Source organism: Sinohyriopsis cumingii, chromosome 4, assembly GCF_028554795.1.
Source record: "Sinohyriopsis cumingii isolate HCF-2022 chromosome 4, ASM2855479v2, whole genome shotgun sequence".
Lineage (NCBI taxonomy): Eukaryota > Metazoa > Mollusca > Bivalvia > Unionida > Unionidae > Sinohyriopsis > Sinohyriopsis cumingii.
The window spans coordinates 118,571,452-118,598,111 of record NC_142964.1 but is presented as its reverse complement, the minus strand read 5'-3'; the positions used below and the strand labels follow the sequence as shown (position 1 = coordinate 118,598,111).

The 26,660-nt window shown below is 35.1% G+C and overlaps 2 protein-coding genes across 3 annotated transcripts in view; one reads left to right on the top strand and one right to left on the bottom strand.

Annotated features, from left to right (window-relative positions):
* The first annotated feature begins 30 nt into the window (after positions 1–30).
* Positions 31–20,985, top strand: LOC149801978 (piRNA biogenesis protein EXD1-like). Of its 2 annotated transcripts, none has more exons than XM_089956375.1 (7): positions 31–212; positions 5,196–5,331; positions 6,020–6,147; positions 11,384–11,464; positions 13,947–14,060; positions 15,901–16,019; positions 19,652–20,985. In XM_089956375.1, the coding sequence occupies exons 2-7, from the start codon at positions 5,211–5,213 to the stop codon at positions 19,845–19,847; spliced, it is 759 nt and encodes a 252-aa protein (XP_089812501.1). In that variant the 5' UTR covers positions 31–212; positions 5,196–5,210; the 3' UTR covers positions 19,848–20,985. The 2 variants fall into 2 exon arrangements, with proteins under 2 accessions (XP_089812501.1, XP_089812500.1); XM_089956374.1 differs by having other exon boundaries at positions 34–212; positions 5,208–5,331.
* An 858-nt stretch (positions 20,986–21,843) lies between these two features.
* The window catches only part of LOC149801977 (electron transfer flavoprotein subunit alpha, mitochondrial-like), a 66,186-nt gene continuing 61,369 nt past the window's right edge, over positions 21,844–26,660 (bottom strand). The window contains exon 10 of the mRNA XM_089956373.1: positions 21,844–22,220. Coding sequence (XP_089812499.1) covers positions 22,182–22,220 — 39 coding nt within the window. The 3' untranslated portion in view covers positions 21,844–22,181. The remainder of the gene's footprint in view (positions 22,221–26,660) is intronic.

The following is a 26,660-nucleotide window of genomic DNA, read 5'->3' as shown; positions in this document are numbered from 1 at the left end:
GAGCGCAACACAGGGAAGCAATTATTTATTTAAACATACCTGTGGAAAAAAGGAGAAACTAATGCATGCAGAATATTCGGTCGGGTTTATCCTATGCAGGTAGGTAACCCAGTGTGAGAAACGAGTAATGGAATGACAAATTCAACCTGAATCTGTACACCTGAATTTTGGAGAGCTGTAATTCGAGGTTGTAAACAGTGGCTCCCATTTAGGTAACACAGCCCGTCTCTCTCTCTCTCTCTCTCTCTCTCTCTCTCTCTCACACACACACACACACACACACACTTTTTATTTGAAGGGTTTCTATGTATCAAGCATTGGTCGTGTCTGTTATGACAACATGGTATTCTGAAGTCCTAGATAATATAGGATTTTACTTATAACTGATACGTTAATGAAGTCAATAATGTCGATATTTAATCATACTCTCTCTCTCTCTCTCAACCGGTCCGGTGGCCTAGTGGTTAGAGCGTCCATCTCGGATGCGGGAGGTCGTGGGTTCGATCCCTGGCCGAGTCATATCAAAGACTTACAAAAATGGTACTAACAGCTGCCTCGCGTGGCGCTCAGCATTAAGAGGTTAGTGTTAGGACTGGTCGGCCTGTTGTCAGGATAATGTGACTGGGTGGGACATCGCGCTACATGTCTGCATGATGCCCCAGTGCTAGACATCACTATAAACTGCCACACTGCAGCAGCGATATAAATGATTTTTTTTTTAAAAGCTACGTTAAAAATCTAAGCCTCCCCCCACCCACCCCCTCTCTCTCTCTCGGAAGAATAATAACACCTTTAAAGGTAGCTGTCGGTGTGTTTGTGGATGCGAAATCACGCAATGTTTCGTTAACTGAAATAAGAGATACATTTTATTTAGATCTGTTTTAGCAACTATTCTCAAACTGTGAGCAATCCCTTACGGAGTAGAGTTAAGGAACGGTGGTGGTGGTGGTGACAGGCTCAGGCAGCACATATGTAGGTCATCTGTCTTAGACTCATTTAGTCTCTAAGTCGCTACGGAGATATTTTGTGGTACAAGTGTGGTGCACTTTTTGACGGTTGGATTGGTGCGCTGCAGCTTCCACCCCCCTTTTTTTAATCCAGAGTACATTGAACAATCTAATTACGCTGTCACTTTTCTTCCTTCTGTTTATTAAGTCAGTATACTGTTACTTTCAACTGTATATGAAATAGATAACACTGGACAACAAATTTTTACAAAAGTCATGTTACTGAAATAAAATTAGTCAATTCTTATCAATTTTTATGTGCTGAACACGAATATGACAGTCAAATTGCAAAATTGGCTCTAGTTTTTTTGTAATCTGCAAGAAATTAATGTTTACATAACGAAATGCATTCCAATAGTAAAAGGTCAACTGTAATAGCCTACCTATAAAAAATCAAGTCATTGACTACATCTTAGATTTCTTCGCCTGTCTCTTGTACAGCTGTTCGGGAGCATCTCTGAGGAGTGTCCAGCAGTAGTCAGCCAGCATTGTAGTGGACCATTTTCCCTGGTATCTTTGTTCCATTGTTGCGATATCTTGATGAAAACGTTCGCCGTGTTCATCACTAACAATACCACAGTTGCTAGGAAAGAAATCCAAATGGGAATGAAGGAAGTGAATCTTTAGAGACATATTGCAGCCAAGTTTCTTATACTTCATCAACATGTCTTCTACTAGTTCCTTATAGTTTTCTGCCCTAACATTTCCGAGGAAGTTTGTAGAAACTAGGCGAAAAGCATTCCATGCTTGTTTCGCGTCACCTTCCAGCAAGTTGTTGAACCGGTCATCTTTGAAAAGCTCTCGAATCTGAGGACCCACAAAAACTCCCTCTTTAATCTTTGCTTCGCTGAGTCGAGGGAATTTTTCATGCAGGTATCGGAATGCTGGCAAAGTCCGGTCAATGGCTTTCACGAAGTTCTTCATCAAACCTAGTTTGATGTGAAGGGGTGGTAGCAAGATTTTCTGAGCCTCAACCAGAGCTGGGTGTTGGATATTCTTCTCTCCAATGGCTACATTCTGCCTGTGAGTCCATTCCTTCCTCATGTAGTGCATTTCCCTTGCTCGGCTATCCCACTCGCATAAGAAACACATGTATTTTGTATATCCTTGCTGCAGTCCCATTAAAAGGGCAACTACCTTCAAATCACCACAGAGGTGCCAGCTGTACTTGTTATACTCAATGGAATTCAGTAGCTGCCTTAAGTTATCGTATGTCTCTTTCATGTGGACAGCATACGCTACTGGAATAGATGGAAGAATGTTTCCATTGTGCAAAAGCACAGCCTTGAGACTCAGTTTCGAAGAGTCCACAAATAGTCTCCATTCTTGTGGGTCATGAGTGATTTTTAAAGCATTCATGAGGCCCTCAATATCGGAACAGAATATCAGATTACTTTCCTTTCTGAAGAAAGGCTCCAATTGCTGGTGGCGCTTTCGATATGCAGTAATTGTGACATCTTCTTCTAGAAGATTCCATTGTTGGAGTCTTGATCCTAGCAATTCTGCCTTGTTCTTTGATAAGTCCAAATCACGAATCAGGTCATTTAGTTCTTCCTGTGTTATTCTGTGTGGGGTTGATGATGCACCACAGTGAAAATCTGGATCACTGCATGCTGATGGACCAGGAGAAGAACAGGTCGACTCACCTTTGTCTTCGTCAGATGAATCAAGAGAATATTCTGCTGGAGGTTCTGGAATAGGAAGTCCCTCACCATGTGGAACTGGTCTCAATGCAGACGGAATGTTTGGGTAGACTATTCTCGACTTCTTTCGCTTCGTTATTCCGCCGGAAAGAGGAGGAACCAAGCAGAAGTAACAGTCATTTAGGTGGTTGCTTGGCTCTCTCCACACCATTGGGACTGCAAACGGCATTGATGACCTTTTGCAATTCAACCACTGTGAAAGCTGTGTTGTACATGTAGCACAGCATATATGCGGAGCCCAAGGCTTGTCTTGGTCACCAACCTTGCATCCGAAGTAAAGATGATATGCCTTCTTCACTTGAGAATTGATACTTTTCTTCTGGTTGGCAAATGTCACTTCCCCACAAATATAGCAAAAATTGTCCGCGGTATTAACACACTTTCGAGGCATTACTGTTCTTTATTGTACGTAAATGGATAAAATAATAAGTTTTATGTAACAGTAGCTTGAACTGTCTCGCACAACGTCTAAAATATTTTAAATGCTGAACCTATCTGATTGGGCTTTATATAGTACACTGCTTACGTCAACTTCAGCAGCCGCCTGGCATTAGTATAATAGGCCTACACATGTATAGTACACTGCTGACGTCAACTTACTTCAGCAGCCGCATGGCATTAGTATTGCATTGCATCAGAAAATGATGCATCAACTGTGGATGATGTGAGCATGATGGTATTATGCAATGTTACATCATTATTCCGGATGTTGCTGCAGTCCTACTGGAGAAATTTACACAGTGAAACATAGAAAATGAGGAATATGAATATCTTCAAAACGAGAGCCAATACAAATTTTTCACGGTTATATTCGTGTTCGGCACACCAAAATACTACAGATTAGGGCCTTTTCAAGTCAGTAATGATTTCACTGTTGACCAGTGTAATCAACTAAAGCTTGAAAAAGAAGAATTTTATAACCGCCAACATACATTATTCCAAAAAGCTGTACATAATAGCCGCTAACAAGCGAAGATAAATTTTATTAATTTTCATGCTTTTAAAGATTTATGCGTTTCAGAAACAAATATAAAATGGACTGACCGTGTGTTTCAGTATTGTATATATTTATTCCCGACTGATTGCGATAAAAAATAAAAATTGAGATCTCAAAATCCTGCTTCCTAGAGTGCTATTGCACACGGGGCGACGCTATCTTTTTTCCACCATTAAGTTATTCAAAACGTGAGTTATAATAGACCGAAAAAGAAGATGAAGAAGAAAGATTGGTACTCATAGATCTTAGTCGCAACATGTTTAAAAAAGTAAAATTCATTGAAGAAATGGAATGCTATTTTATTATTGCGAGCGCTCTGGTTCGCCTAAGTCAGGGGTGTACAACCCCCGGCCCGCGAACGAGTTCTGTCCGGCCCTCAGGGCAAATTAAAACACACAAATATGGCCCGTGAACAGTAATTATATTAAAGAAATTAGTGTTTGCAGCCCTCGAGCGGTCTTAGAAAATGCAATCTGACCCTTGTCCGAAAAAGGTTGTGCACCCCTGGGCTAAGTGATTAAAGCGTCCGCCTCGGATGCGGGAGGAAGCGTGGTCGAACCCCGGCCAAGTCATATCAAAGGCTTCTTAAAATGGTACTTGCAGCTACCTCGCTTGGCACTCAGCATTAAGAGGTTAGTGTTAGGAATGGTCGGCCTGGTGTCAGGATAATGTAACTGGGTGGGACATGATGCTACATGTCCGCGGCATGATGTCCAAGTGCTAGACATCACTATAAACTTCCACACTACATACATCGTAGCGATATAACTGAAACTGATAAAGCTACGTTAAAGACTAAAATCTCTCTCTCTCCCTCTCTCTGTAGCATCCATTAGTCAAGAGGAAATGTATACTCCCATAGCTTATGTCCTTGTAGTCGGTCTAACAGAACTCACAAATTTATCATATAATGTGTTCCATTATAACTTCTCCTTTTCTTACATGCGCCAAGCAGGTCTATAAGAACTATAGGTATCTCTTGTGGATGATATGCTTGTGGCTCTTTGGATTTCCGATTGTCACTAATGCTTGGAGCACGAACACATTCCCTCGGCATGATTTCGGACCCATTACTTCTTCTTTCAGAGTTAATCCCACTATACCTCTCAGGTACTGCCTCTTAGACTTCGGACAAAGTTGGTGTCCTTAACGTGGCATTAGGTGTTTCACGGTGTGTATTTTATGCTTGCTGCTTCTTGATCACCTAACCACATCAATGAACCGGAATACAAAATTACGTGCCTTCCTGAGTCTAATGTGCTTCTTTTCAGTATGCATTTCACATCTCTGTCCAAGTCTGACAAAACCCAAGACATTTAAAGATTGTAGCGTCTATATAGCGAGAAGCATTATCAATGTGAAGGAAGCTCAAATTAGTCTCATCAAAAGTAATTTCATATGTAATTAAATGTCAAATAATGTAACTAATGGGGCGGTGGGAAGTTAATCAGAATAATTACCAGTACATGGCTGATGATTATTTTGTAGTGTCTTTTTCAGAAAATGGGCAAGATTCATTACATCACGTCTAAAATAGCATCTGAAAATGCAATTAAGGCCATCTTGAAGCTGGAGAGATCAGTGGTTGGCGTCAAATGCCATGGTACCGGCGTGGGTCCCAAAGGTACGACAGTAATTTTTATACTTATTATTTTCTTCTTAGCTCAACCAGTTTTTTTTTTCTTTAGAAGTACACAGACTCTTTAAATAAATATTTCGGTATCAAATAAGTTCACAGATTTGTTTTTGTTTGTTTTTCTTTTGTTTTTGCTCCCCCCCCCCCCATAGGATAATTTCGATTTTCCTTAAACCAAGATTACCTGGCCTCATTTTCAGTACAGTTGTCTCTCAGGCCAGCGTGTTGGTGGTGAAGGATTTTGACCCCACCCGAGCCTCTTGCACGCACTAAAGAATTATAAAAGAATAACAGTGACATATCAATATTTGTTATATTTACTTGTTAAGATGCAGGAGATGGGGATAATTACCCAGTAAAATGTTATATCAAACAGATTTCCTACCCACCCAACCCAGTCCTTCATATGATCTTTATCTAGTACGAATACAACTATTCTCTTTCTTTTGTCGCATTGGTGTGTTGTATAAGACAAAGTCAATCGTAGTTTTCTCTTATCTTCTGTAGAAACGACACGAACCTGTGATAACAGTATTTGAAACTCACGTACTGGGTGAACTTGCACGCGACCACCCGGGGAAGTTATTATTTTTGTCTCATTATGTTATACATCTATTATGTTATCTTTATCCCGAGGTTAAAGCTGTAATAACAGGAATTATTTTCTATTTTTAAGGCAATATTACATTGATTACCATGACAACCTGGGATGGCGAAGTCTATAGCTTTGACGTCAAGATTAATCCGGATATAATGTATGATGGTGGCCTAATGCGGCTTCTGCAATCCGTAGATTTGATCAAAGTAAGGGCAAATAAACATCTGCAAACTATGACCACATTATGTCCAATACAAGTGATAGAAAATTGATAAACAAAATTAACACTGGTTTGGTTGTCAAAGCTTCCTCGATGATAATTCCCCCAGTGAACCCGTAATTTATAGGAGCAGAATAAACATGGTTTGTGCTGGATCAGGTTAGCGGGAATTATTTTGTAAAAGCCATACTAAAACAAATTTTAAAAAAATGATTAACCACTATAAACACATGGCCAGCACCAAATATTGTTACTCAAAAACCACCACCCTACCATATACAGTAAAACAAGTATAATGATGCGATTCATCCTGCGCCATCTACAAATAACCTAATTTTAATTTTGCAAATATAAATACCCTATTCTCACGGGACAAAAATAAATAGCAACCAACAACCCAAGGCCAGAACCTAATATTTTCTATTCACAAAACCAGCATCGTATCCTATACGATAGCTTTTTATTAGACCGCGTGCGTTCTGGCTCAAAATGCATAATTTTAATTTTTTAAATCAGCACCATCTTCGTGAGACAAAAATAAGCTAATAATAGCCAGCGCCATTACAAAAATTTTAATTTCTGATATTTTTATTTTTCCAAACCCGAGAAGCAAACGAGATACACATACAGTTCTGGTAGTATGCATCGTAGCTAAAGTCACCCCAAAAATAAAAAATCAGAATAAATGATTGAACGACTAATACAATAATTATAATTTATCTTATGATAGTCCTAACGATGCACTAGCGTCACGAGCAAAGCGAGTGCATGAGGCTGATTTTCGCCCGTCGCTTGTTAGTTTAAAATTCAGTTCACTGTGATTGTATTAACCCAAAAGCTTGAATGCATTGGGTGAAGTACTTCCTTGTTTCGATATACATGCACTCATAATACAAGCCGTGTTATATGCTTAAACATTCTAGTCAGTGCAATAATACAACCACTGCATAAAACAACGGCATCTTCGCTAGCCAAGGTTCCGATGTGATAACCCTGTAGATAAGATTATCATATCGGAACCTTGGCTAGAGAAGATGAAAACAACGGGTGTTAGACATGAGTGTTTGTGCATGTGTAGGAATATGGGCATAATTCGATGCAATAAACCAGGGTCAAACACATATTAGTTACGTAAACTATTTTTTATATCTATGCTTATTTTTTCTACGTCCAGGGAACGAATATTCGAGGTCAGTCCGGTAATTTTTGGTGTCCCAATTGAATATAAATTGGAAGATGCAAGATGAGGGGATACACGACGAACAACATACATGTAATTAGTTTTAATTTGAAAGGTTCTTTAATAAAAGTGAGTGCTTTAGGACTGGTTCATGATGCTAATTTGGAAATAAGAGTGAGGTAGCATTGGAATAGCTCACATATTATGATATGTTCATTGTGATTGAAGGAGGAATTAAAGGAGGAATAAGCGCCATATCAAATAGGTTCTGCTTAAGTAAATTGAGCATTGAAACTATAGTAGTATCTAATATAAAGATAAATACGATAAATCAATTCCTTATGTACATAACTCCAACAATGTATATACTTGGGCCATGTACAAACACATGACTTAAAACATTTAAATGGGCAAACAAACACTAGATGAAAACAAAGAAATTTAATGTCTTGGAATGACGAAATACATTTGATGACATTTTAGAAGTAGATTTAGAAGTACTGACATTATTATTATTGTTATTATTATTATTATTATTATTATTATTATTATTTTAAAGAGTGACCTTTAAAAGAAATAATATCAAACAAATTTGATTCATTTTCATTACAGAAGTTGATAGAAGATAGAAATTGTACAAAACCTTCAATAACCAATTGGAATGCGCGTTAAAAAAGCAAAGAGGTATATATTATCCACTATCGTAATTAACACCACCGACCCACGAGAAGCTACTGGCAAGCTTTCTCACATACCCACATTGGCCGAACCCAAAACTCGAACCCACGCAGACAGAGGTGAGATGGCAGTGATCCGTAATGGTGAGCGCTTTAGACCACTCGGTCACTCGAGGCCCCTATCCACTATCGTAATTTAAAGTTATGAGTTAATTTAGGAATAAACTTAAAATTTGTAGATACACTTTGACGAAGATCTCTTATGACAGAGTAGTATTTCTGCACATTGGCCAAAACAGAGATTACCTAATGTTTACCATGCAATACTTGCTGGACTAGGTTGGTTGCTTTCTTGTTCAATATTAGTACAATCGTCTGTCAGAAAAACCAACAATAAACAAAGTCTAAGTTCCCTATTATGTTAAGTAATTTAACTATATATCTCATTTATCACCATGATGTATACCAATTACACCAGCGTTTCTAAAGAGCCATTTTCTGTTGTAGGTCTTATTGTACATACATGTTGGAAAGATAATAACAACAAAGTCGGAAAGATAATGACAACAAAGTCAAAATGTTCCTATATTCAGTTTCAAAATATAGTGCGAACTTTATCTCATCAATTTTAAACGACTCATATAAAATTATTTTGAGGTTCCATTAAATCAGGCATGGGCGAGTTCCTCCAGGGCACGGGCCTGATATGGGGTGGTCCTCAGATATGAATTTCTGAGAGATTGACAGGTGTAAGGTGAAGTTGCTTGTATTTGCAACAGGCACAGTAAAGAGGGGATGTTGGCATACCTTTATGTAACTTTCATGGATGATGGCTGAAATTTCTTTGGATATTGGTACTTGAAGAAACTGTAGGTGATCTAAGCACACAGCTAACCAAAATGACTTCTTCCATGTGCTAGAAAAAATCAGCCTGAAATTATTTATTTCATAAGGACACAAGTTCTTGAAAGGCAGGATGGCCTAATTCCTGATTAGCTAATATAAACCACCTTTGTTTGCAGTTGAGATTATTCCTGAATCAATGTGATTCTCTCTTTTATGTCTTAGCTTTGTATGTAAGAGTTGAATTAAGGAGAATTATGCACTCCTAGTATTAATATCAGTCTTGGAAGACATTTAGTTTGATTTAGAGAATTCATTTATTTAATTCAATCATTCATTGGAATGATAAAGTGCTTTGACTATTTGGATTACATGGAAAAATATAGCAGTTAATTTAAAGACATTTCTGGATTTTATCATCAAGATTCATTAGTACTATTGGTACATCAATACAATAGTGAACATTATTCGGAATACCACTGGTACTCATTTGAAGCACTTCATATGTTTGAACTTGATACAACATTTAGGACTATTTATGATTTCATTCATCATACTGGAAGTTATTTTTTAATTTTTCACATTGTATTTAAGGGAAATAAATTATGTTTTCGATTTTACAAAACTTTTTGGTTTTCACCTCTTTTTGCCATTTAGTTTAAGACCATAGAGTCTTGACAACTGCTATCTTGTAGGAAAAAGTGAATCCATTATGTTTTATCATCAGTCCCATAAACTGAATTTATTTCTTCAGCTGATATATTTCCTAGCTAGAGTTCTGTAATTATATTTACATTTGTAAGCATTTTGCACATTGGCTCCAAAATTCTGATGTGCAATACTACTGCTATGGATCTATTCAATCACGAATATTTTTCCCATTTATATATCTCCAAGGGTTACTGGGAGAAATATTCAAATTATTGCAGATTATATAAAATTGTTTTAGATTTATACCACTGATAGTTGGATGGAAAGCTTGTTTATCAGAAGATGGTATTTTATTTGCTGACAATAGTTTTGGTATATGAAAGTATAAGTGAAACCTATGTATTTATCTCACCAATTCTGGTACTCTTTTATATTATGACTACCTCTAGGATGTTGTCATCTAACTGATTTTGACAGTATTTCAGCTCACACTCTGATCTATTTCTGTTCATTGTGTTATCATTATCAAATACAGGTGAATTTATCAAAAATATTTAATGGCCAGTATGTAGAAAAATCATTTCTTATGTAATACATTTTAATCTTCATAAATTTATTTTCTGTGCTAACTTGCACAAATTATCAAGTCAATTTAATGTGCTAAACTGTGTAGCTGGACAAGGGTAAGATGAACTGCTTGTTATTTTTTTTTAAATCTTCAGTCTATTGCATGTTTATCTAAAGTTTTCATTTTATTTCATAAAGGTTGTAAATTTTTACATATAAATTAATGGGTGATAGGCATTAATAATGAAATACATCAACAGTGTTCTGGCTTATGGATTAAGACACCAATAGTGAATTGAATTTGAAATTACAAAGAATTACTTACTTTGCTTTTTTAATGTTGGGATAGTGGTAAGACTTAAAAATATTACAAAATAAGTTATAACCTCTTGTATTTCACAATACAATCTGAGGTCACCAAACTTTGGATACAATCATGACGGCATGGATGACAGGCAGGGTGTTCATATAGGAAATATTAATGCCAACAATGCAGTAATACACACACACACACACACACACAGAGATATATATATATATATATATATATATATATATATATATATATATATATATATATATATATATATATATATATATATATATATAGTAAATGTAATTGTTTATATACAGCTCAATAATATTAGTGTAATACAACTAAACCAATTTATTCATAATGCATATCATGTACAATTTGCACTTTTATACTTAATGTATCCTGATGATCTCAGCAGAGCATAGAATCTTATGATCAGCTGAATGACCCTCACACAAAATAAAGTGTTTATTATTATTGTTAGTAATAACATAACATGAGCAATCATATCGAACAGCAAGTGAGTATTGATAAACAAACAAGAGATGATAAAGTTAATACCCTGTCAAGCATCATGTTTTAAAATCTTTACCAAGCTTCAAATTTCATACCTGAATGTACCATATATTAGATGTATACTTACATAGTTCAAATATTCTAAGACATGCTGCAATTTTGTCCATGCCAAAATTATGAAAATATTACCTTGTTGTATACTGTTAAAAAAACTGATTTTCAGAGATAAATAAGGGACATGGGTTCAATATATATATATATATATATATATATATATATATATATATATATATATATATATATATATATATATATATATATATATATATATATATGGGTTGAGTAAGATAAGGGAGTTCAGCTGAAAGATTTAGTGCACAACATGTTAGTAATGCAATACCAGAAAAAGAATAAAATTATCATACATAATACCATAAAACCTTTTTCTCACTCTGCAGTTTTATTTGCTTAGGTCTTGCATGACTGCAGCATTGATGGTGCTAATTTGTCTGGGCAGTTTGGAGTGAAATTACAAAATGTATATGACACGCAGGTAAGTTGACAGTCTCCAAATTATTATGATGAAGTTCCAGACTAAAATTTTGCTGCAACTGTCTTACCCTACATTAAGATTAAGTTGCTTTCAATTACATAACATCCTTCTTCCTACAGATATGAGCTTCATTGAAGTGTGCTCTCACTTTTCACATTTCTTGGGTTTTAATCAGTACATAAGCATATGAAAGTATTTAGTGTTGAGACAATGGTAGTAAAATACATTGCCCAGAAACACACCATAGCTGACAATATGGACTTAACTTGGTAGGATTTGATACCAAAACCTTTATTATTCTTTTGGGATTTAGAGTTAGAAAATAAAGAAAAATTCAAAGACCAAAAACTTTATTATTCTTTTAGAATTTAGAGTTAGAAAATGAAGAAAAATTCAAAGACCAAAAACTTTATTATTCTTTTAGAATTTAGAGTTAGAAAATGAAGAAAAATTCAAAGACCAAGACCATAAGACCTTAATAATACAAAATGGCATCATTATGAGCACTCTTTCTCTTTCTCCTCAGGTTTTCCATATTTATAGGAATGGTCCAATAAATCATTTCTTTTTTGTGTAAGTGATGTTCAGTGCCACACTATGACACCCCCACCCCCAAATAAAATAAATTAAAATGGATGCAGGCTGGTTTGGACAAGTTTGATCCAGAGCATATTATGGGCCAATTCAGACCTTGCAAAGTAATACATGTATGACATTTACAATTCTTTAAAATATATTTATCATTATTTCTCAGGTACTTTGAACAGTTCAAGGATATAAAACCCCGAATTTGTGTGAGATAACATCATTCTGGTTATAAATCAAATGATTTAATACAAGACTATTTATCTCACATTGCCAATTTAAAGTGAAATATTTTCAAAGCAGATAATTCACCTTTGTACAAAAATGAAATAGCTTATTTCATTTTATTGAGCAACAATACAAACACTAACACAATGAAAGAAATTGTGAAAACATGGCCCTGCAGTAAAATTTTTTTGGTCCATATATAGATCTAAATATGTTGATGTTGTTGTTGTTGTAGGGTTTAACACCATTTTTCAGCACAAGATAGGTTCTACATGGCAGCCAGTATAAATAGTGGAGGAAGAACCCGGGAAAACCCTGGAAAGAACCACCCACCCAGGAGAAGCTACCAGCAAGCTTCCTCACATACCCACATTGTTTGAGCCCAAGACTCGAATCCATGCAGACAGAGGTGAGATGGCAGTGATCTGTAATAGTGAGTGCTTTAGACCACTTGGCCACTCGGGGCCCCAAATATGTTCATGCTTTTTATGGACAATTTATCTTTCTACTGTACAATGTACTATGATTTAATAGTATTAAATAAAACTTGTATACTAAAAAATGAAACTGCCACACATCTTCATGTGGACCTCATGTTTTCTTTATTATAAACATGACACTTTGTTTTGAACAATTTTGGTCATTTTCAGAATATGACCAATATAACTTCTGCATGCATGATTTTTTGGGTACAAAAATATCTGGCTCCCCAATAGCTTGAAAAAATGTCTTGCTCACACTTATAGAAGAAAAAAAATTATATCCATTTTATTAGTTGAAAAAAATAATCTTTAGGTGAAAGAAAAATATCCTGGCTCTAAAGAAAATCCTAGGCCCCTCCAACCTCCTCACCCCCCAAATTTAAATGGTTGGTCCTTTAGATATGCAGTTAAAGGCTATTCTTATTCCAGGTTAAAGATGTCACTATTTTTACCATTATCCTTGACTCAAACAGAAAATTCATAAACTTGTTTTAGTCAAATGCTGAACATCATTCTGATAGTCAGAAAAGGTTGGTGCCCAATAAACTTCAAATAAACTTTTAAACAAGAATAGAAACAAAAGGACAGGATGAAAATTTGCAACATGATTTTGTTTTTGTTATTTCACTTCATACTTAGGACTAATTATTCCAAGATTCTTTCAAATGACTCAAATGACTGCTCTGGTGGCCTAGAGGTTAGAGCATCTGCCTTGGATGTGGAAGGTCGTGGGTTTGATTCCTGGCTGAGTCATACCCAAGACTTATATAAATGGTACTAACAGCTGCCTCATTTGGTGCTCAGCATTAAGAGGTTAGTGTTAGGACTGGTTGGCCTGGTGTCAGGATAATGTGATTGGGTGGGACATCATGCTACGTCTTTGGCATGATGCCCCAGTGCTAGACATCACTATAAACTGCCACACTGCAGACATCGCAGTGATATGACTGAAAAATTGTTAAAGCTGTGTTAAATATCCAAATCACACACACACACACACACACACACACACATACACACATAAATGACTCAAAAATGAACATAAAAAACTAAACTAAAAAGAAAAGAAGATAAAAAAGTAGACTGCAAGAACTATTCTACCATAACGATAATAAACTTTTAACAAATCATATGTATATTTGGTTGGGCACACATGTCACATATAATAAAATATATTTAAATTTCAGCTTGCCTACTCTGTGATAATGGAAGGAAGAGGGTTGCCACCACGCAGACTTTCTTTACCTGCCTTGTGTGACAAATACAAAATAGCTAGATACACTCCCTCCCAAGAGTTACAAGTAAGTTGTATTAGCAACTTCTTGATCTGCTGCCCAATCTCATCCTAAGCAATTATTACATAATTATACCCCAATGCTATGCCTGTCAAACACTAAGTGTCTTCGCACAAAGGTTTTACAACATTATATATGAAAATTAACACATTTCATATGTGAAAATTCTTACAACTTCAACATCTTTCATCCAATTTTTCTGACTTGTAACTATGATCTGAAACGTTTCTTTCTTAAAACACTTTAAAACTTGACAATAATAATAATCTGTAAAACTTTAATAATGATAATTGTTGTTGTTGGTGTTGCTGTTGTAGGGTTTAACGCCATTTTTCATCACAAGATAGGCTATACATGATGGCCAGCATAAATGTTGGAGGAAGAACCTGGGAAAACCCCATAAAAAACCACCGATCCACGAGAAGCTACTAGCAAACTTTTTCACATACCCACAATGGCTGAACCTGAGACTCGAAGCCACACAGACTGAGGCAAGATGGCTGTAATCCATAATGGTGAGTGCTTTAGACCACTTGGCCACTTGGAGCCCCAATAATAATAATAGTGATGATATTAACAATAACTTGCAATGTATAGAAAAAACTTTCTAATGAGTGTGTGTGTGGTCATCTCAGTTTTAGCAATTTGTTGGTGGAGAAGTTGCTGTTGGTGTTGTAGTCGACTTTTTCATGACAAAAAATGCTACATTAGCAAAGAATGTATAAACTTTTCTTTGAACGACACTTTGGTCTTTAATACTAAAACTAGCTTTCTATGGACAAAATACTGCCTATAGTGATGGTCCAAAAAAGAAAAGGGATTTCTTTATATTTTACTGCTACTACTACTGAAAGCAAAACAACAAACAAGATTCTACTTCATTAGAGCTACATTATAGCACACAAATAGGCTATCATACCCTATACACAATTACTAAAAACAAAACAACAATAACAAACAATATGTACTACCTCATTAGATACACAATATGGCACACAAATAGGCTATCATACCCTGATACACAATTACTGAAAACAAAACAACAATAACAAACAATAGGTACTACCTCATTAGATACACAATATGGCACACAAATAGGCTATCATACCATGATACACAATTACTGAAAACAAAACAACAATAACAAACAATAGGTACTACCTCATTACATACACAATACGGTACACAAAGAGGCTATCATACCCTGATACACAATTACTGAAAACAAAACAACAATAACAAACAATAGGTACTACCTCATTACATACACACTACAGCACACAGATAGGCTATCATACCCTGATACACAATTACTGAAAACAAAACAACAATAACAAACAACAGGTACTACCTCATTACGTACACATTATAGCACACAGATAGGCTATCATACCCTGATACACAATTACTGAAAACAAAACAACAATAACAAACAATAGGTACTACCTCGTTACATACACACTACAGCACACAGATAGGCTATCATACCCTGATACACAATTACTGAAAACAAAACAACAATAACAAACAACAGGTACTACCTCATTACGTACACATTATAGCACACACGTAGGCAGCTATACTCCAATATGCTACTACTACTGAAAGTAAAACAACAAACAAAGCAAACAACAACAACCAAGCATACTGCACTACATACATGTACTAGCTCTTTTAAATTATAGCACATAGGTAGACAGTTATATGCAGCAAGGCAGGCAAGTGGAAATATTTACAGGTGTACATATACATATATATAGGTGAGAGTGACTGAACTGTGTAAATCAAGGAAGAATGCACAATGATTATTTTAAAATTAATTCATTTACTTTTCTTCTCTTAATAGAGGCTTTTAAAAGATGATCCAAATGTCTGGGCAAGGAGGCCGATCACGAGGGACATGCTGAATGCTGCCGCTGCTGATACAGTACCATTGGTGCCAGCTCTATATATAGACTTGAATAGGTATGTATCTAATTAATACATTCTAGAAATGTCAGGACAATGAGGTGGTAAAATCCTGAAATCGAAACAGACTGTAATTAAGGATTATATACCTCACATCTAATTACACAAGTTTCCAGTGGGCACTGTAAATATCATCGTGCCCAAAACAAAATTGATCTTAGTATTTTTTCTAACAAATACATTTTCGTAATCTATAATCTTTACAGCAGAACTTTTAATCATTTTAAAATTTAAAACAGGAATTTTAAATTGGCAATATATAAAAGGTATTGTGCTGACATACTTTAAAGCCACCTCCTTAACCACCAACCCACCTACCTATTATGGCTGGGTATAAAAGACATAAGTGAATAAAAAGAACATTCTTTTCTGTGATATAAAAGTAGAGTACTATAATGAATTGATAATAATCTGTGATAAAGTTGCCAAATTTTACTTCATGAAAATCACACTCTTTGACTGAGTAACCTTGGAGTGACAGTCAGAAGCAAACACACTGTTCATCCATCATTAATTACCTTGATTAACCACTACAACTGTATCCTCACATGAAAGTATGCAGCATGCGGTCCACTCATCTAATTCCTATACTCGTTCACAGTTAACTGGCTGAGGGTCACAGGTCAAAATATATAGTCATTCATATAAAATCTTTAACATGTAACAAACACATTGTTTCCACTTTCAACTGCATTGGTATTCCATGCGGGATAGAATATATCGTGGTCTAGTGTAGATGAATCAAAGTTATCATAAACACAAAAGCTTAACCTGTCTTAGTAACGTTTCATGATTCTAGATAGGATAGTATGTACATAGCATGAGCTCAAAGCAGAAACCTAACCTAAGCTAGTAAAATGTGAAACATGGGTCACAGTGACTTTTTATCTACATGGGTGAGGTATTAGGAGAGATGTATGTATTGATCTATTTGTTTGTATCCATTACCCTTACAGATTTTAAAAATGAAAAGCATCAAGGATATAAAATATGAAAAATATTTACTTATTACAGTCACTGAATTAAAATTTCTAACAAGATTGTCACCAAACCTAACATTAGGTTTTAATGTTAATGAGGAGCCAGCTGTCATTTTCTGAATGCTGGAAGAGTCCATTTTCTGTGAAGGGGCAGATGCAAGTCCTACACATACATCGAAGGTAAAAGCTTTGTCATCTGCATCCATGTATGAAATGTTTAATTCTAACATTTCCCAAAAAGTTGAAAAAAGAGAGAACAAATGTACACTTATATCTCACTGTTAGTGAAATTTATGGAACTATCTAGACTGTATAGAACACTATAAATTACATCACTCTTGTTTTGTGAACAACACATACTCACCTATGCAAACATATTAAGTGTTACAGATCTGTTGGTTGAAACACAAAAGAAGGTGACAATGTTAGGGACTGCTTGGTGGCAATTATAAATCAATGAACTAAATGTGTAATTTTTGTGCATTTTTCATATCGGTGATGCTTTGCATTTTTAAAATCAGTAGAGGGGCACAAGCTGCCAGGGGTATATGTTACATGATTACAGCATGAAAAGTGAAAATATCAAATCAAATCAAAGTCAGTGAAACATGGGTCAAAGTGACCCTACTTTTAGGATGAGGTTGCATTGACTCCTTTGGCTAAGTTTCATTATACCAAGTATAACAGTATCTTGAAGCAGATAAAAAAAAATATCAGTGTGATTATGAGTGAAATACAAAATCTTTACACAAGCAAGAAAAATTTGAAATGCAGGTCATAATGGTCTTAATTTTGTTGTATGGTTGCAGTACTTATAGTCACATGAATACCCTAGTTTGATGATTCTAGCATGTTGTTGTTGGGTTTAATGCCATTTTTCAGCATAAGATTGGCTATACATGGCAGCCAGTATAAATGGTGGAGGAAGAATCTGGGAAAACCCCAGACAGAACCACCAACCCACAAGAAGCTACTGGCAAGGTTCCTTATGTACCCACATTGGCTGAACCCATGCAGACAGAGGTGATACTGCAGTGATCCGTAATGGTGAGAACTTTAAATCACTTAGCCACTTGGAGCCCTGATTCTGGCATGAATAGAGCTTGAGATTGAACCAAAATCAGCATAGCACAAGATATGGCTCATGGTGACCTGCTTTGGTGACAAGGATGTGCTATTAACCAATATACATCCCTAGTTCAAATTCCATGTATCTTGGAATAACAGTATTTATAAAGGGTTCTAAAAACCTATTTTGCAATGAGCTAAATGCAAAAACTTAAAGTCAGTATAATCTGAAATGTAGGTCACCATGACCTTCTTTTGCTGCCGAGGTATGGTACTAATAAACATGTGTTTTTGAATATTTAACATAGCTTTAAAAAATGTCAGTCATATCATGATGATGTATGCAGTGTGACAGTTTATAGTGATGTCTAGCATGATGTCCCACCCAGTCACATTATCCTGACACCAGGCCAACCAGTCCTAACACTAACCTCTTAATGCTGAGCACCAAGTGAGGCAGCTGGTAGTACCATTTTTATAAGTCTTTGGTACGACTTGGCTGGGGTTCGAATCCATGACCTTCTGCATCTGAGGCAGATGCCTAACCACTAGGCCACTGGAGCAGTACTAATAAACATGCTTATGATCAACTAGTATGATAAATAAAGCATGAATAGTGCACAAGAAATAAACTTCAAACACAAAATTTAACCAAAACCAGTGATGAATGAAATATTGGTCACAGTGACCTCAATTGTTGATGAAGGAATAGCACTCATCAAGATGCATCCCCTCAATAAGTTTCATGATTCCACATATAACAGTATTTATAGGGTGAACAAACTTAAAGTTGAAATGAAAATTCAAACATGAATGTACAACTAATGTACATGTACTAAGTTAGTCCCTTTAGCCCCATCCCTTGAGGTTAGGAGAAACTGATTCCAAACTGGTCCCTAGGATGTAGTAAGAAAGGCTGTTTGACATTCAGTGAGATTGTGCATATGTTTATGTTTTATCTGTGCATACACCAATGTTGACACAAATGACAGGGTTACTACAACAGCTCACTTCTGCTACGTAGAAAAGAAGTTGTTGTTGTTGTTGTAGGGTTTAACGCCATTTTTCAGCACACGATAGGTTATACATGGCGGCCAGTATTAATGGTGGAGGAAGAACCCAGGAAAACCCCGGAAAGAACCACCGACCCACGAGAAGCTACTGGCAAGCTTTCTCACATACCCACATTGGCTGAATTCCAGACTCGAACCCATGCAGACAGAGGTGAAATGGCAGTGATCCGTAACGGTAGAAAAGTAAGAAAGCCTTTAATTTTTAGTCCATTTGTCTGTCCTAATGTCACTTTTCCAACATAAATTCATCATGTGCCATCAAACAGTGACTGGTTAAGCAGATTTATAAATAATCATGGGAAAGAAAGAAATTTCAGCACAGGCAGCCACAGGTGATAAAGGAGCATAGCAGATTGGCTTGCACTGATGCTAACGTAGCAAATATTTTGATTTTTTTTACCAGCTTATGATAACTGTTACTATTAGTGAATAGCAAAATATATACAGTTAGCAACCCTAGCTCACCAATAAATAGCATCTGACACTCAAAATGCAACCTTTGTTTCAGTTTGTTACCAGAGGACAAATGGGAATGGTTCTGCCATCTATGTGAACAGAATTCTCTATCCCTTTTACCTTGCAAGAAATATACCAAAAGACGACCCAGAACAGGATTAGCTCCCCTTGAATTACCAGTGTATACCTTGGCTGACTGGCAAGAGAAGAATCTGAGAGAAAGTTGTTCCGAACAACACAAGCTATAGAAATTACTATTTTGAACAAACTGTTACAGCAAAATACACAAGAAATTTAACCAAACATTCCTTTTTTAATCTGTACAAATCAGCATCAACCTATTGATGCTGATCTATCTACCTATATATATATATATATATATATATATATATATATATATATATATATATAGCACCTCAGCACATATTATAAAAATGTTAAAATGAAGAGCTGTAAAAAATCTTTAGGAAGATAACACGTTCCAAATAAACAGAGCCATGAGTTACAACAACATAAAAGTACAAAGTTAGGCTGTTAAATTTCTGTAAAAGCTACAAAAGTAAAAGATAAAGGTAGAACAGCTAAAATACTATTTCTTACTATATTATTGAAATATCATGCTCAAAAGGTTTGATCAATCAACAAAAACCATTTGTAACCAATTGCAGATGTAAGTTTTATTTAGCACATGTCAATTATACAATTTGTGACATGACAATGCTTAGAGGTCAGGATCTGGTCAGTTTTGCAGGTCATTTGGTCATGGATATCCTAAGTTCTTTTTTCTTAGCCATTGAGAAACAAGATAAGTTCGATGTTCAAATTGTCTTTTGATGCAAAGAAGATTGACCATGGAGCTCTGTTATTATACATTTTCCAGTGTCTCTAAATTCTTAGGAAAAGTATTCATTCATCCTACAGATTTTTTCACATGCCTATTTGCCTTTAAAAGAAGCCTGCAAAATGAATACCTAAGATATGGTTGTCTCCTCTTGTGTGCATCCTGGCTGAGTGCTGGTTTCAGGTTTCAGGACAAAGATGTAAAAGGGATATAACCATTCTGATGAATCCTGAATATCATTAACAGAAAATCTGGAACAGTTTGTTTCTTTTCTTTCATTGAACCTAAATTTGTTGGAGCAAATTATTAATGATATGTTGACATCTACTTGTAAAATACAATTGGTTTTAAAACATTGCTGAGTTATATTCCAATCAATGTTCAAACAGCTCTGCTTCCTTTTCCTCCTTCTTCTGTTTAATGCCACAAATACCATTAATTTCAACATACAGTGTCTTGTGCTGTATATGGATGTAATCAAGCATCTGAAGAAATATGTCTTTGTTGAATATTTTTATACTGCTAAATAAAGTTACCATTTGGCATATGAAGTCAGTCTTTTTTGTTTCATGTGAATTTCCTGCTGACAAAGTTTGAAATAAGGCATTCTACAAATTATATCTTTATTTATATTTAAATCTGAAAAAAATTATAGTTAAAACAAAACCAAATTGTTGAATGAAATTAAAATGATACTTTTCTAAATTTAATTATCAAAACATTGAACAAATTTGAATTCATCCATTATCTTATGATGAATAAGGTTGGCTTAAAACATTTAGTCTTATGCTATGACATTATGAGCAAGTTATTTTTTAAAGGTTCATAATTAGTCTGACACCAAAAAGGTAACAGGGAAAAAGGAAAAACATGTCCCATAACCTGACACGCAGGCAAGGTAATAGTTTAGCTTTTATACCAACTAATAAAAATAAGTTTATATAAAAGAAAATCATATTTTAATAATCTGTATGATTCTTTGATATTATTGTCTCAAACTTAAAATCAACACTTTTCTATAAATACAATATGGTTTTGCACAGCTTTGTAGCCACTTTTTAAAAATATTCTTTTTTTATGAATTGTCAAGTTGGTGACCATTTCATGTTTTTGTGTGTAATGATGCAATATGACCTAAGGAGATTTCTATGCAAATGTTTGGACATTTACAAGTTCTGCAACAAAATCTTAATACAACAATATAAAACCATGCCAAAGTGTACAAGTATGTGCAATTAACTATATCCTGAATTCATAAAAGCTCATGGTCTATGTCAAGGGTAGCTAATTAAAAAATCTGACAATAATACCAAACTTAACTAACAAAAAAAATCCTTTTTTTCAGCTTATAATTGTCGAAATTCAGTTTGCAAATAAACAACAACAAAAAAAAAATACAAAAGTTTTCATTAATATATTAATTTTTATTTTCAGAACCACTCTCATACTATTAACAAAATATAAATTCTTTTCGTGAATTGATTACAGTGTGATCAGTCTAAGATTCTCATAGATACATTTGGACTGTTCAGTCATGTGAAAATTTGTTTAACTTGCTAGTGGTCTGTTCCTTCATGAAAATGTTAACAAAAAAGCATTTCCATTTAAAAGAAATGAATTAGGTAATATTTTCAAATGTAATCAATTATTGCCCAAGGTTTATCTTGGTCTATTGGGCAACAAAACACAATCCTGGGTCTGAATTCTTGCATGAAAATTTCCCCTCTACTTCCTTCTTGCCTCATTTCTTTGATACCAGTGCTGTCATCTCTGGAACTGCCTGAAAGAAAACAGAAAATTAAAGTACTGAGAATACTGAAGATGCTTTTCAATTGCACTTTTAACATTATTGGCAATATCATGCAGAAGAAATGGAGCTTAGTGTCTTTCCCAAGGACACACCATAGCAGCTGACCTGGGCTGACTTGGGGGGGGGGGGTATTGAATGCACAATCCTTGGATTAGAAGTCTGTTGCTCTACCAAGGGAAATGCTGTCTGAAATAATTCTACACCAAAGTTGTCAAATATCAAGGAAGGTAACCACACTGAGTTAAACCATTTCCTCTTAGGATCAAAATTTGAAGTCCCTTTATGTAGCTAGACATATTCTAAAGGTCAAGAGGCAAAGAGATCTAAATATAGAAAATTGCCTGTTTTTAGAAATATAAGCTGTCCATGATAACTGAGAAGACAATGTGTCACAGGCTTCTGAGGGATAAATCCCCCCCCCCCAAGACAAACTTTTACTCCAGTGGATAACTTTACAACTGAACCTATTACTTCTTCTGTGCCATCCCCACTGGCAGAATACATGACTACAAAAATAGCAAAATAAAATCATATTAACTGAAAACTGCAGTATGTTATTTAATAGACTCCTGTCAGACATGTAAAAATTCAACAAACAAAAGCGAATTGATTTCTAATGGATATCAATTTTCCCATATGTGCAAACCTGACAAGTTTAATGTTATTGAAGTTCATGGATATGCCTCAATGGGAAAGAAGACATATTGATTCCATTCAACCAGTTATTACAACATGGCAAGTTGTACAAAATGAAAGTTATCTTAATGGTGTGAATTAACTAATATTTATGTGGTATTCATTTTCATTTGTACAATCTGCAAACCACATAATTTAAAGACTAAAGAGGACTGACTAGTGAAGAAACTACGGTTACAACTCAGTGGCATATAAAGATTTAAGGTTTTTCTCCACACAATCAACAACAAAAATCATTGTTTGCAAAACCGTATACAAGAGGCTCAAGTGCACTGATATTGCTCACCTGTCCAATCATTTCATTAAGCCAACTTATGCAGCAATGTAAGAATACAATTTATGTAAATCCGCATACCTTTAAATTATGTCAATTTTGCCTATATTACTATTATCTGACACAAATTAATTCCAAAAAAACTGTCATAATAGGCACATTCCATTCCTCATAAGTGAAGTCATTCAATATCTTTTAAAGCTCTCTAAAAAGCTTTTATTTCTGGTCTAGTGTTACTTGACTTTCATGTGAACTGAAATTATGATCTAATTTTTTTTTTATTTTTAAAAACAATGTATTTTTTTATACTTGGTAATTAAATGTAGCAATGCTTCTGCAGAAAACCATAAAGAGGTATTTTTTTAATCTATTTATTAAAAGAAAAAAATTACAAAATATAAACTTCAAATAATTTGTGCATTAAATATGTGAAATGCCATAAAATAATGTACAATCTATGTGATAAAACATGAATTGCACATGTTAGGCACTTCAACATGGTAAATGTCAAACTCTATTTTACCAAGTATCTCAGACTTGCATCCAAATATTTAAAATTTAAAATGGGGCCAAGTTTTAGAAATAATCTTCTGCAACAAATTTAAATTCTATAAAATTGTTTGCAAAAGAATTATTTAACAATGGAGCAAAGTTAATATTAGAAGAAGAAAAAAACCTCCCACAATTACTTGAGGAGAATATCTATAATTGATTGCAGAAAGAAATTCTGATCCTTAATTACAACACTGTACATAGTTTTTGCAAGCCTGCAATTGAAAATGTTCTCAAATAATATTATTGCATGCTTTTTCTTCAGCTATAACTTACAAATTATTCATTTTAATCTCTAAGTGTTATTTTGCAAGTTTAAAAAAGTTGTTCTACTACAAATTCACAAATACTGCATTGGTTTTCATGTTTTTGCAAGGGGAAGAACTATGTTTAACTCCAAACCAGCAATTCTCAACATTCAATATCATTGGTTAAATCCCTGCTTCCTTTTAGACTGAAAAGACAGGCATGTAAAAAAAAAATTAAACAGCAAAACTTAAAACTATTTCTAAATGAATTTCATTAATAATAAAAAAAAAGAGTGGGAAACTGCAGTGGCTCAGTGGTTACTATGCAGATGCTGTTTTGAATCCTACCATCACACCAGCCTGATCAGCTACCAAGGTGTGTGCCTGGCCAAGGTACTTTACTCCAAATGCCTCTACACTAAATAACCTATTTGTGTTATGATACCATAAAACACACCAAAAAAAAAATGAAACCAAATTATCAAAGATCTTGCTCATAATAAAGTTCATTAGACATCTTGATCACAGCAGCCTATATTCTAAGTATGATCAGAAATATGCCCTCCTCCTTGAAAACAAGCTCAATCAATGAAACAAAAATCACCTCATCAATATGTGTTGATCTCTCTTGTAACTGAACTCGTCATCCAAGCTAATGATGATGTAATTCTGTATTCAATGTATGAAACAAAACCGGGTCATAAAAATATGGCTTTCAGAATGATACTAAGATTAGTCTATCTGATGCACAGTCCATACTCACACTATTTCCAGATACTGATAATGAAACGTAAATTAAAATTTTCATAAATATAGGATTTTAACAAAATGTGGCCTCCAGCCAGCAAATGTTGAATGGTGGACAAAGAATAGATGATAGGTACAAGGTCAATTTTGACTGGTGGTGGATAATGAATGGATAATAGTTACAGGGTCAATGTTGAATGGTGGACAATGAATGGATGATGGACACAAGGTCAATGTTGAATGGTGGGCAATGAATGGATAAGAGTTACAGGGTCAATGTTGAATGGTGGACAATGAATGGATGATGGATACAAGGTCAATGTTAAATGGTGGACAATAAATCGATGGTCGACACAAGGTGGTCAGTGTTGAATGGTGGACAATGAATGGATGATGGACACAAGGTCAATGTTGAATGGTGGACAATGAATGGATGATGGACACAAGGTCAATGTTAAATGGTAGACAATAAACTGATGGTCGACACAAGGTCAATGTTGAATGGTGGACAATGAATGGATGATGGACACAAGGTCAATGTTGAATGGTGGGCAATGAATGGATAAGAGTTACAGGGTCAATGTTGAATGGTGGACAATGGATGATGGACACAAGGTCAATGTTGAATGGTGGACAATGAATGAATAATAGTTACAGGGTCAATGTTGAATGGTGGACAATGAATGGATGATGGACACAAGGTCAATGTTGAATGGTGGACAATGAATGGATAATAGTTACAGGATCAATGTTGAATAGTGGACAATGACTGGATGATGGACACAAGGTCATACCATAAAAATAACTGATACAAAAACAGGCATATATGATGACAATGCCCCCATTATGCAAAAACTCCCACTTAAAGTACCCTATGCTTAAAACCCTCGCAATTTATATACTACCAATGCTATACTGTGTTTCCTTGCCAACATAACAAATATGCCATGTGGAAAATTCTAAGCATCAAAAGACATCTCTTTACAGCTTGCTGGTCATGTGTACTAAGTTTGGTTGAAATAACTTGAATGATTTGAAAGTTATGTTCTGGAAGCAAAAATGTTTATGGACTCAGACAGATGCACACATCTATAGCTATACTCCGCCTGTATTACACAAGAATGGGGAGATGACAAAAACACAGCAAGATAATGGAATCATCTACATTCCCCACCCTACTACCATAATGTCTGCAAGGGGACAGAATCATTTGTCATATATTCATACACTGGAAGTTTGAATGTTCAGTGTATACAGGGAAGTGATTGGCATCATGAACTCTGCTCCAAAACTAAACGTGAGTGGTGGATCAACAATGAAAAGGCTCTGGAAATAAAAGCATTGATAAATAGGCATAAAAATGGATACAAATGTAAAAAGCTTGAAACTGAAGAATTTTTAATACCAAATTATACATCTGGGCCTAAAATTATCAGCAAATTTCAAAGATATACCTTAAATAGTTTGAGTGGTTGGATGAAGAGAAAAATGAATAAACACAGAAAATATTACAACCAAATTGGGAATAGCAAAGGCAAAGCTGAAGCATGAGGGCAAGTTTCAAAGAGACACCTTGCACAGTTTGCAAGCTATGCTCCAGAAATGAAAAAGCAGCTAATCGTTGGGTCTGTGGAACGAAAATGGACAAAAACATACAGTATAATCTAACTGAAGATTCACAAAAAGCAAGACATATCTGGTTGGTTGGATACTTAGTTGCTAACTGCTCTCAGAGCACATTATTTACTGTATCATGCAGATGAAATGGGAGTGATCTGCCTTTCCCATAGGCACATCAAAACTAATGAACAGAGTTGGCCTGGGTGGGTATGAAACCTGTGATTAACTTTGGAATTGTGGCTCCACACTAGTCCAATACGTGTATCAAGCTTC

What these genes read in the sequence shown, in the direction of transcription:
- LOC149801978 (XM_089956375.1), top strand. Translation starts at nt 5,211, where the DNA reads ATGGGCAAGATTCATTACATCACGTCTAAAATAGCATCTGAAAATGCA. An exon ending in CTCCCTCCCAAGAGTTACAA is followed by an intron (nt 14,061 to 15,900) that starts GTAAGTTGTATT and finishes TTCTCTTAATAG; the next exon opens with AGGCTTTTAAAAGATGATCC. An exon ending in CTATATATAGACTTGAATAG is followed by an intron (nt 16,020 to 19,651) that starts GTATGTATCTAA and finishes CCTTTGTTTCAG; the next exon opens with TTTGTTACCAGAGGACAAAT.